This window comes from Diplotaxodon limnothrissa, linkage group LG5 (assembly GCF_057381915.1).
Source record: "Diplotaxodon limnothrissa isolate DT_005_m linkage group LG5, D_limnothrissa_male_GT1.1, whole genome shotgun sequence".
Classification (NCBI taxonomy): Eukaryota; Metazoa; Chordata; class Actinopteri; order Cichliformes; family Cichlidae; genus Diplotaxodon; species Diplotaxodon limnothrissa.
In genome coordinates, this window is record NC_140600.1 from 15,077,222 (window position 1) to 15,088,898 (window position 11,677).

The 11,677-nt window shown below is 42.6% G+C and overlaps 2 protein-coding genes across 3 annotated transcripts in view; one reads left to right on the plus strand and one right to left on the minus strand.

Moving 5' to 3' along the window:
- Positions 1 to 7,348, plus strand: part of LOC146631816 (paxillin-like) — a 35,247-nt gene extending 27,899 nt beyond the window's left edge. For both annotated transcript variants that reach the window (XM_085353136.1, XM_085353135.1), the window contains 3 exons: positions 5,448 to 5,529; positions 5,632 to 5,780; positions 5,875 to 7,348. In XM_085353136.1, the coding sequence (XP_085209262.1) occupies positions 5,448 to 5,529; positions 5,632 to 5,780; positions 5,875 to 6,141 (498 nt within the window). In that variant the 3' untranslated portion in view covers positions 6,142 to 7,348. The remainder of the gene's footprint in view (positions 1 to 5,447; positions 5,530 to 5,631; positions 5,781 to 5,874) is intronic.
- Positions 7,349 to 10,254: 2,906 nt separating this feature from the next.
- LOC146631817 (uncharacterized) lies at positions 10,255 to 11,571 on the minus strand. Its single transcript, XM_085353924.1, has one exon. The coding sequence runs from the start codon at positions 11,569 to 11,571 to the stop codon at positions 10,255 to 10,257; it is 1,317 nt and encodes a 438-aa protein (XP_085210050.1).
- Positions 11,572 to 11,677: the final 106 nt, after the last annotated feature.

Sequence of the window (11,677 nt, forward strand, 5' to 3'; positions counted from 1 at the left end):
CTTAAAATAAATCCTCTTGGCATCTTTCTTGGCCTCAAGACAACAATTCTGATGGCTATAGATCCAAACGGGACACAAAAAAAAAAAAAAAAAAAAAAAATTGAAAAAAAAAAAATTGAAAAAAATTGTATTGTTCGATACATATGCGTACCGAACCGAAAGCACTGTATCGAACGGTTCAATATCGATACGAATATCGTTGCACCCCAAATAAATAAATAAATAAATATATATATATATATATATATATATATATATATATATATATATATATATGCGTTGTTATGGGTAACCGGTCCGTTGCCATGGGTTACCTGACCGTTGCCATGGGTTAACTGTCCGTTGCCATGCGTTTACATGCGTTGTTATGGGTTAACTGTCCGTTGCCATGCGTTTACATGCGTTGTTATGGGTTACCTGTCCGTTGCCATGGTAACCGGTCCGTTGCCATGGTAACCGGTCCGTTGCCATGGGTTACCTGACCGTTGCCATGGGTTAACTGTCCGTTGCCATGCGTTTACATGCGTTGTTATGGGTTACCTGTCCGTTGCCATGGTAACCGGTCCGTTGCCATGGTAACCGGTCCGTTGCCATGGGTTACCTGACCGTTGCCATGGGTTAACTGTCCGTTGCCATGCGTTAACTGTCCGTTGCCATGCGTTTACATGCGTTGTTATGGGTTAACTGTCCGTTGCCATGCGTTTACATGCGTTGTTATGGGTTAACTGTCCGTTGCCATGGGTTACCGGTCCGTTGCCATGATAACGGTCCGTTGCCATGATAACGGTCCGTTGCCATGGGTTACCGGTCCGTTGCCATGGGTTACCTGACCGTTGCCATGGGTTACCTGACCGTTGCCATGGGTTAACTGTCCGTTGCCATGCGTTAACATGCGTTGTTATGGGTTAACTGTCCGTTGCCATGCGTTTACATGCGTTGTTATGGGTTAACTGTCCGTTGCCATGGGTAACCGGTCCGTTGCCATGGTAACCGGTCCGTTGCCATGGGTTACCGGTCCGTTGCCATGGTAACCGGTCCGTTGCCATGGGTTACCTGACCGTTGCCATGGGTTAACTGTCCGTTGCCATGCGTTAACATGCGTTGTTATGGGTTAACTGTCCGTTGCCATGCGTTTACATGCGTTGTTATGGGTTAACTGTCCGTTGCCATGCGTTTACATGCGTTGTTATGGGTTAACTGTCCGTTGCCATGCGTTTACATGCGTTGTTATGGGTTAACTGTCCGTTGCCATGCGTTTACATGCGTTGTTATGGGTTAACTGTCCGTTGCCATGCGTTTACATGCGTTGTTATGGGTTAACTGTCCGTTGCCATGGGTTACCGGTCCGTTGCCATGGGTTACCGGTCCGTTGCCATGGTAACCGGTCCGTTGCCATGGTAACCGGTCCGTTGCCATGGGTTACCTGACCGTTGCCATGGGTTAACTGTCCGTTGCCATGCGTTAACATGCGTTGTTATGGGTTAACTGTCCGTTGCCATGCGTTTACATGCGTTGTTATGGGTTAACTGTCCGTTGCCATGCGTTTACATGCGTTGTTATGGGTTAACTGTCCGTTGCCATGCGTTTACATGCGTTGTTATGGGTTAACTGTCCGTTGCCATGGGTAACCGGTCCGTTGCCATGGTAACCGGTCCGTTGCCATGGGTTAACTGTCCGTTGCCATGGGTTAACTGTCCGTTGCCATGGGTTAACTGTCCGTTGCCATGCGTTTACATGCGTTGTTATGGGTTAACTGTCCGTTGCCATGCGTTTACATGCGTTGTTATGGGTTAACTGTCCGTTGCCATGGGTTACCGGTCCGTTGCCATGGGTTACCGGTCCGTTGCCATGGGTTACCGGTCCGTTGCCATGGGTTACCGGTCCGTTGCCATGGTAACCGGTCCGTTGCCATGGGTTACCTGACCGTTGCCATGCGTTAACTGTCCGTTGCCATGCGTTGTTATGGGTTAACTGTCCGTTGCCATGCGTTTACATGCGTTGTTATGGGTTAACTGTCCGTTGCCATGCGTTTACATGCGTTGTTATGGGTTAACTGTCCGTTGCCATGGGTTACCGGTCCGTTGCCATGGTAACCGGTCCGTTGCCATGGTAACTGGTCCGTTGCCATGGGTTACCTGACCGTTGCCATGGGTTAACTGTCCGTTGCCATGCGTTTACATGTGTTGTTATGGGTTAACTGTCCGTTGCCATGCGTTTACATGCGTTGTTATGGGTTAACTGTCCGTTGCCATGGGTTACCGGTCCGTTGCCATGGTAACGGTCCGTTGCCATGGGTTACCGGTCCGTTGCCATGGTAACCGGTCCGTTGCCATGGTAACCGGTCCGTTGCCATGGTAACCGGTCCGTTGCCATGGGTTAACTGTCCGTTGCCATGTGTTAACTGTCCGTTGCCATGCGTTTACATGCGTTGTTATGGGTTAACTGTCCGTTGCCATGCGTTTACATGCGTTGTTATGGGTTAACTGTCCGTTGCCATGGGTTACCGGTCCGTTGCCATGGGTTACCGGTCCGTTGCCATGGTAACCGGTCCGTTGCCATGGTAACCGGTCCGTTGCCATGGGTTACCTGACCGTTGCCATGGGTTAACTGTCCGTTGCCATGCGTTAACATGCGTTGTTATGGGTTAACTGTCCGTTGCCATGCGTTTACATACGTTGTTATGGGTTAACTGTCCGTTGCCATGCGTTAACTGTCCGTTGCCATGCGTTTACATGCGTTGTTATGGGTTAACTGTCCGTTGCCATGCGTTGCCATGCGTTTACATGCGTTGTTATGGGTTAACTGTCCGTTGCCATGCGTTTACATGCGTTGTTATGGGTTAACTGTCCGTTGCCATGGGTTACCGGTCCGTTGCCATGGGTTACCGGTCCGTTGCCATGGTAACCGGTCCGTTGCCATGGTAACCGGTCCGTTGCCATGGTAACCGGTCCGTTGCCATGGGTTACCTGACCGTTGCCATGGGTTAACTGTCCGTTGCCATGCGTTTACATACGTTGTTATGGGTTAACTGTCCGTTGCCATGCGTTAACTGTCCGTTGCCATGCGTTTACATGCGTTGTTATGGGTTAACTGTCCGTTGCCATGCGTTTACATGCGTTGTTATGGGTTAACTGTCCGTTGCCATGGGTTACCGGTCCGTTGCCATGGTAACGGTCCGTTGCCATGGGTTACCGGTCCGTTGCCATGGGTTACCGGTCCGTTGCCATGGTAACCGGTCCGTTGCCATGGGTTACCTGACCGTTGCCATGCGTTAACTGTCCGTTGCCATGGGTTACCTGACCGTTGCCATGCGTTAACTGTCCGTTGCCATGCGTTTACATGCGTTGTTATGGGTTAACTGTCCGTTGCCATGCGTTTACATGCGTTGTTATGGGTTAACTGTCCGTTGCCATGGGTTATATGACCGTTGCCATGCGTTAACTGTCCGTTGCCATGCGTTAACTGTCCGTTGCCATGCGTTTACATGCGTTGTTATGGGTTAACTGTCCGTTGCCATGGGTTATATGGCAACGGACAGTTAACCCATATACATATATATATGTGTATATATGTATATGTATGTGTGTGTGTATATATATGTGTATATATATGTGTATATATATGTATATATGTGTATATATATATGTATGTATATATGTATATATATATGTATATATATATGTATGTATATATGTGTATGTATATATGTGTATATATGTGTATATATATATATGTGTATGTATATATATATGTATATATGTGTGTGTGTGTGTGTGTGTATATATATATATATATATATATATATATATATATGTATGTATGTATGTATGTATGTATGTATGTATGTATGTATGTATGTATATATATATATATATATATATATATATATATATATATATATATGTATGTATATGTATATATGTGTGTGTATACATATGCCTGTAAGGTGTGGCCACTTGTATATGTCTGAATAATAAAATATGTATTTTAAAGATGCCTAATTAGCCAAGCAATGTCAGTATTTTGTTATAAGTATTGGATTGCAGATCTCAAATAACGTCCACAACGCTGATTCACACAGGCGAACTCTCTTTTTTCCGTTTCTGTTATGTTCACGGTGACACACTCCCATTGAGGCCTTTTTTTCCCCCCCCACCCATTATTCACACTCGCACACGCATTATGCTCAGGGTACTGCAAGGGAAGCAGACAGTGAGCAGTGAACCAGTATGAGTCACTTCTAAGGCTTCCTGACTGATACTTATATAGTAGTGTTTGACGTCTGCAATTCATCCAGCCTTGCTTGCTTCCTTCTCTGTTTTAAGAGTGGTTGAATTTAAAGTCTTCCTTTTTGGTTTCATTATCAGTGAAGGGGCAGAATTTTTATCTTGTAGATATGTGAGAAAACCACTGACATGAACACGAAGATAGTGCTGTGGAAAAAAAAATACATATATATGAGAGAGAGAGATGTTATCGTCTGTTATGCATCTTTATTTTTAGCTGTTTTATTTGATCATGAGTTGCTCTTTTATTAATTTTAATTCACTTTGGTGATGATCAGTTGCATACATAGTTCTGTGTCCTGCTGTAATATCCTTAATTATCTTTGCATCTGCTTGTAGGGATGATAAATTGCATTTCTTTAGATTGCCTCATTGCACCTCCTGGTGGCAAAGTAGAGAATCACTTCCTAGAAGTTTGTGATTTACAGCAAGTAGCTGTCGCTCAGCTGAAACTATGCAGTTGTGAACATGTTTAGATTTTGTTACGTGAACACTGTGGGTGTCCCTCCACCTGAAGCTGTTGGAAAGTGCTTGAAGGCCTGAGAAGCATGAGCTAAATGTCGCCATATTCCTCCTCGTCTCTCTGTGAACGTGCCGGTCCTGTTGCACCTCAGTCACTGATGTCCATTTGCGTTATGCTTTATGTGAACTTCCATGAGAATCGGCTGGTTCTTTGTGTGTTTGTATTGGCTTAAAGCAGGGATGTCAAACTCATTTTACATTGTAGACCACACATAGCCCACTTTGACCCTAAATGGGTCAGACCAGTGAAACCAATGAAAAATGTGCAAATTATAGAAAAAGTTAGTTAATTTTGCAGACTGTCCTGTAATTATAAAATATAAAGTTTATAAAGTTTTTGCTAATTTACCTTAGACAGCAACTTTCCTATCATTTAATTTTTTTGTCTGTTTAATAATTACTTTGGAGTATGACTGTCAATGGATATGAGCAATCTTTATCAACAGGATGATCTGTAAAACCTATGAAAATACAGGTAAAGGATAAAATCTATGCACTCCTTCACATTTTCTAAAGCCGCACAGTGGGCCGCATACATGTCTTCGCTGGGCTGATTCTGGCCCTTGGGCCTTATGTTTGACACCCCTTCCTTAACGAGATTGTGAATGCCTAACCATTTATTTTTCTTTTTGTTGACAGAAAGTAGTGACTGCTTTGGACAAGACTTGGCATCCAGACCACTTCTTCTGCGCTCAGTGTGGAGCCTTTTTTGGTCCAGAAGGTACCAGCACAGTCTTTGGCACGTGTTGAACTAGAATGCTTTCATTATTATTATGAAAAGAAGAGTGCAGTGTGAATCGGTGATTCTTTGCTTCTCTTCTAGGTTTCCATGAGAAGGATGGAAAGGCGTACTGCAGAAAGGATTACTTTGACATGTTTGCCCCTAAATGTGGTGGATGTGCCCGTGCCATCCTTGAGAACTACATTTCTGCTCTTAACTCGCTCTGGCACCCTGAATGCTTTGTCTGCAGGGTGAGTCACCGGGTGTATCTGCAGTGTGTTAGAATCAAGAGAAGCCTCTCCACAGAGCACTTTTGTCATTAAAAACATCTGCTGTGTCTTCCAGGAGTGCTTCACGCCATTTATAAATGGCAGCTTCTTTGACCACGACGGCCAGCCATACTGCGAGGCTCACTACCACGAGCGCCGTGGCTCGCTGTGCTCTGGCTGCCAGAAGCCCATCACCGGCCGCTGCATCACAGCCATGGGCAAGAAGTTCCACCCCGAGCACTTTGTGTGCGCCTTCTGCCTCAAGCAGCTTAATAAGGGCACCTTCAAAGAGCAAAATGACAAGCCCTACTGCCACGCCTGCTTTGTTAAGCTCTTCAGTTAGACTCTGTGCCTGTGTGCCAATGTGTGTGTACATGCGTCTACACGTTTAATGTCTAAATGCACATGTGGATGTATGTGCACTTGTATGTCTATGTGCATCTATGAGTCAGTGGTTTTTCAGACAGGAGGCGTTAAGGTGAGAAATGTTTCCTGACTCTTAACTCCTGATACTGGAGGGACTTTCCGGGTTGCCCAACCTCTTAGGGTTTGGCCTTTTACACTTTTACTAAAGAGATTTTTAACAGAGCCCAAAGAGATTTTTATTTTACTCCTGTGCTTGACAGGATAAGGGAAATTGTTTTTTTGGGTTTTTTTTTTTAATTTCCCCTTCTGTGTGTGTGTGTGTGTGTGTGTGTGTGTGTGTGTGTGTGTGTGTGTGTACATAAGTAAGCATATGAGAATCAAGATAAGTGCCCTGATTTGCAAATGATTTTCTGCCCCCGCTGCAGGACAACATCCTGCATCATGTGGCAGCGAATCTATGTTGGCTAGTTTAATGCAGATATGTAACAGTTGCTTGATTGCATGGACCACGGAGAGTTGAGTTGCGCAGTTTAAATGTATGTGGAGAGTTGAATACACAGTGCTTGACTAACGAGTGTTTAAAAAAAAAAAGTATTTTTCTAGATTTGGAAACTATTGAGGTGCCATTTAAAATAACTATGAAAACTCCCCATATGTACATAAATATGTATATGGAGCACATATGTACACTGAGACACACACTGAACCATTTCTCCTTTACTTGTTTAAAATACTCGTCCAGTCTCAGCACACGCCAACAGCAGCTCTTGATGAGACCGTCTTCAGGTGCATTTTCTAAGTTGGTCCTCCTGACATGAGTTCTTGTTTTTTCTACAGTTTTTCTATGGAAATGAACCCAGGTGTTTTCACAGTTTAAACATAGGTTACTCACATTTCTGCTCACATTTCTAGCGTGATTATTTCCCAATAAAAGTGAAATTAAACATTTCATTTGATTTCACTTATATATTATATTCTAATTATATACATTAGAATATAATCATATTGGATCTGTTTTTGGAACTGGTGCAACCTCGGTGTGTATGTGTTCTTTACGTAAACAACTTTCAGATGAAATCGAATGACTACAAAAATAAACATGGGTCAGTGAGGACGGTATAAATAGTTTGGCTGACATTGTGAGAATTTTTATATATTTTTTTAATTTATGAGGAAAAAAATGCCAAAACAAAGCTGATTTCACAATAAATGAAAGCAAATTTTATTCAAAATAAACAATGTCTCATTTACACATTTTGCTGTTGCTACTAACGTACATTTATCACTGTTTTAAATCGCATTAATAAGGCCGGGGTAAAGATTTAAGATGTTTGTCCTTTTTATTTCAATGCATGCTGACTATATGTGGAGTTTGATCAGCACCAGCTGCCAGTTGCTGTTACAATCAGAATCTAAATTTGTATACGTGTGAAACGCTCGAGTCTGTGACACAACTGTGTTTTGTCACAGTTTTGATGGAAATTTATATATTTTTGAGCTGCAGAGGCTCGGCCTGATATGCAAAGAGCTGGCTCTGTTGACATGTAGCCTGACAGTAGTTTACCCTGGTCTCATTCCTTCACACACACGCACGTATACCAGCTTGGATTCCAGTGTGTCAGTATTTTCTTCAGTATTTTTTTTTTATATGAATTGTTATCCTGCTGTCGGAGTGATATTGCTGCAAAGCTCACAGATGGAAGTTTGATGTGAGCGTTAGCTGGACAGAAGTCACAACATGAAACCAAGCCAGGGCCAAGCCTTTAGCAAAATTCACTTAATGACTTTTAGCAGCTTTTTTGTTTTGAATTGTATCTTTTTTTTGCCACATAAAGATTGTGGGGTTTTTTTCTTTTTGACATTAATCTCTATAAATTTAAAACTATTAATACACGGTATCCATATCCAGATTGTTTTTACTTTGAGAAAATATCTCTTGTGCCAAATGTGTCAATGCAATAAGGTCTTATACACTGTGGAGTTCTCAGCCTTTTCCTGTGATTCGACTCCTTTTGGGCTGAACTCTGGGAGGGCTTCATCTGCTGTGGTGCATCTTAACCCCAAACTATACACTGTAACAGACAAACCGAGGTGAAGCCTCCTGTACCGAGTCATTCAGCAGACACTGTGGTGTTCACCTGTAGCAGATTGAGAGTACTGGATGTAGCAGGGGCAATGTCGACGTTCCATTACGGGGTTGAGTCTTCAGTTAAAATGAGAATGCCTCATAAAAAGAAAATGAATTCTGCTCGTGTATATTTGTCTTCTTACAGGTATTGCCTTATAGTTTTTGCTTCTTTCAATGAATTCATGAGAGAAATTTAAGCTTTTTACTGTTAATGCGGTTAAATCGACTTTGCTTTTTAAATGGAGACCTTCATGTGATCTTTTCTCTTTGTGGGTGGGGCGTAAGCCTATGTGGGTCCTGATTCTTCTGCAAATAAAATATTAAATATTTATTTCTGGCCTTGTTTTTTCATTTTTACATTGTGTGCACAGTACTGTGCAAAAGTATTGAGTCACTCTCAATTTTATATTTTGCTCTCAAGGAGTCAGACTGGTGTTTTTCTTTGTTTGTTTTTTTTAAAGTCTTGTCTAAAGTAGTAGTTCTCCAAGATTTCTGAAGGTCTTTCAGTTTGACTTTGGCCATTGGCTTTTTCCTTCCACTCATTCTCAGTCTACTCCTTGCCTTTGACCATTTTCAGAGGAATTATTTCTTTTTTCTATTGTTTGCTAAGCCACTTAACACCGAGCTATGAATCATTCATGCTCCTGGCTCAATAGATAAACTAATGTATCTTTAGGAACTGTCTTGTTGGTCTCATCAGAAATTGTGTCAGTGGAAGGGTGACTGTCAAGAAGCCATTCTTAAAGAAGGGAAATGGCAAGTAAATCAGTATTGATCTGATGGAGTGATAAATCCAAATTTTACATTTTTGGTTCAAATAATCAGTATGAACAGAGGTAAGGAAAGAAGTACAACAGTGAGTGTCTATAGCAGGGGTGTCAAACTCAAATACACAGTGGGCCAAAATTCAAAACTGGAATAAAGTCGCGGGCTAACATTAATATTTATTTAAAAAAATACTTCCTCCAGATATAAGAATGAATCTTTGCTTATGGACTCAAACAAGTTTTGCTGAAAAACTGAATATGGAACAAGCAAAGCTTAATACTAAACAATATATATATTAGCAGTGTAATACCAGTAGGCCAGCTCTAATAGTAATTTGGTATGGCTCCACGGGCCAAATGTAATTAAGCTGCGGGCCAAATTTGGCCCATGGGCCAGAGTTTGACACCTATGGTCTACAGCCTTCTGTAAAACATGGTGGAGGCTCTATCATGATTTGGGGCTGCATTTGGTGTTGGGACTCTTTTCAAAGCTGATGAATTATGAATGCAGAAAAGTACAGCTAGGTTTTGATCCATGCAGTACCATCTGGAAAGTGTCTGATTAGCAACAACTTTAATTTTCAGTATAACAGTGATCCAAAACAGTGTTAATGCAATAAAAGCATGCTTGGATAGTGTCCCATTATGTTGTTTTTTTTTAAAAAAACTTAAAAGTACAAACCCTTGTAAACTGAATTTTCATGTTTCAATGAATTGTCATTTTCCTTGTAACTTTTAAAAAAGATGAAGGTGGGTTTAAAATTTTGCATAGTGTTGTACATTGTTCAGAAACTCAGGACTGTCATAAAGTTGGACTGTAAATAGAGTGATGCAGAAGAAATTGTAGTCAACATTGTACAAGCACACACTGTGTACGTCTAACAATTTTTATTTCACATTATCAAAGGGATCATTAGAGTTGGTAGGAAACATTTATACCCTTTCAGCTTACAACCTTAAAACAGGTGTATGTCTGCTGAAATAATAATTAAAAGAGAAAAATCTTTAAAAACATTTTAATTTATTCAAACCTTTATAAGAGGTTGATTCCCTGAATAAGTTAAATAATCCAAAATATGGCAAGGCATTTTGGATTCCTGAGGTGAAATAAAACTACCTCAAAAAGTTCAGTAAACATCGATTATGAGCAAGTCTCCGTGTTCCCACTCAAATAAAAAGTTACCAGATCACCAGGTTAATAAACGTGACAAACACAAGGACATGACAGTGCATCTCTCCGGTAAGGAAAGATTCTGATCTGAAGTCTGAACTCGGTGAGAGCTTGAAGCTTGCCAGTGAGCACAGACAGCTGTGGAGTGCTGTCCAGAATCTCCAAGTATCTAAGATGTTGCAGGTGACGAAGCTGCAAGAAATCTTGCTCCGGCACACGTTCATGGCGGATTTTAAGACTTTTGAGCTTTGGAAACAGCCGTGGGATTTCAGCGGTGCGAGTTCCCAGATGTGAGGGCCAGGTGTCTATATGGAGGTGGAGGAGATTTGGCAGCTGCACCGCTATGGCAGCCATGTCCTTTGAAGTGATTCCTGCAACACACAGTGTGAGACTGGTCACGGTGGCTGGAATGGAGGTGATGTACTTATTAACCGGGGGGCCCTTAACGATGATCAGGGTTGAGAGCTGAGGTAGGTCATGCAACCATGTTTTGAGGCGACAAGGAGACAGTGACCACATTTCTGGAATGTCGTGATGTGAGTGCTTGAAGAAGACAGACAGATGTTTCAGGCCAGGCAGGAACTGCAACCCGTGCGCCGGCAATGAAGGATCCATGCAGTCGATGAGCTCCAAACTGGCCAAAGCCAGTGCACCAGCGTCCCCTGAGGGACCTGGACTTGGCTTAGGATCACTGTGACGATAGGTACACAATATATGCACACCTGACAAGGAGAGATGCTTCAGTTTAGGCAGGCACGCGAGTGTGGAGTGCAACATCCACATAGTTTCTCCAACGATGCCCACCTGATGACAGATAAGAGAGTCGAGGTTTTTAAACTGGGACAGCACAGAAATGAATTTACTCACTGATGTGGTAGGGAACATAACGCCACACATGCTTAAGTAAGTCAGCTTCTCGGGAAGAAACAATGGGAATCTGGAAATGTCTAACAAAAGATCAGAGCAACTGCTTCTTAAAACCAGACGTCTCATATTTGGGAAGTCCTTCAAGCAGCTGAAACACTCCTGGGAGCTTTGGTCCATTACCACCGTGGTGAGGATAGGAAGGAACAGAGCGAGCTGTTTCCAGTGTTTCACTTTGGTGCTCTTCATCACTGCGCTGGAAACTTTTCTATGACGAAGAGTGTCCCAGAACTTCCTGTTGTATGAGCCGTTTTTAAAATCCAAAACCACTGTCCAGTTTTTCCACAGAGATCGGTGATCGACAATTGTCTTAAAATACTTGCAGGTTGCCCGGACGTTTAACTTTTCTGTCGCTGACAGATACCCAAAGACGTTATTCCAGACCTCAGGAGGCAGCTTCGAAGGGTTCTGTGCCATCACTTTGCTCTGCGGGCAGATGTCTAAGCGGGCTCGATAACACCGTCACACTAATGCAGTCCCAGACCTCCTTCAAGTAGAGTGCCACAAACCACGCTTTCTGCAC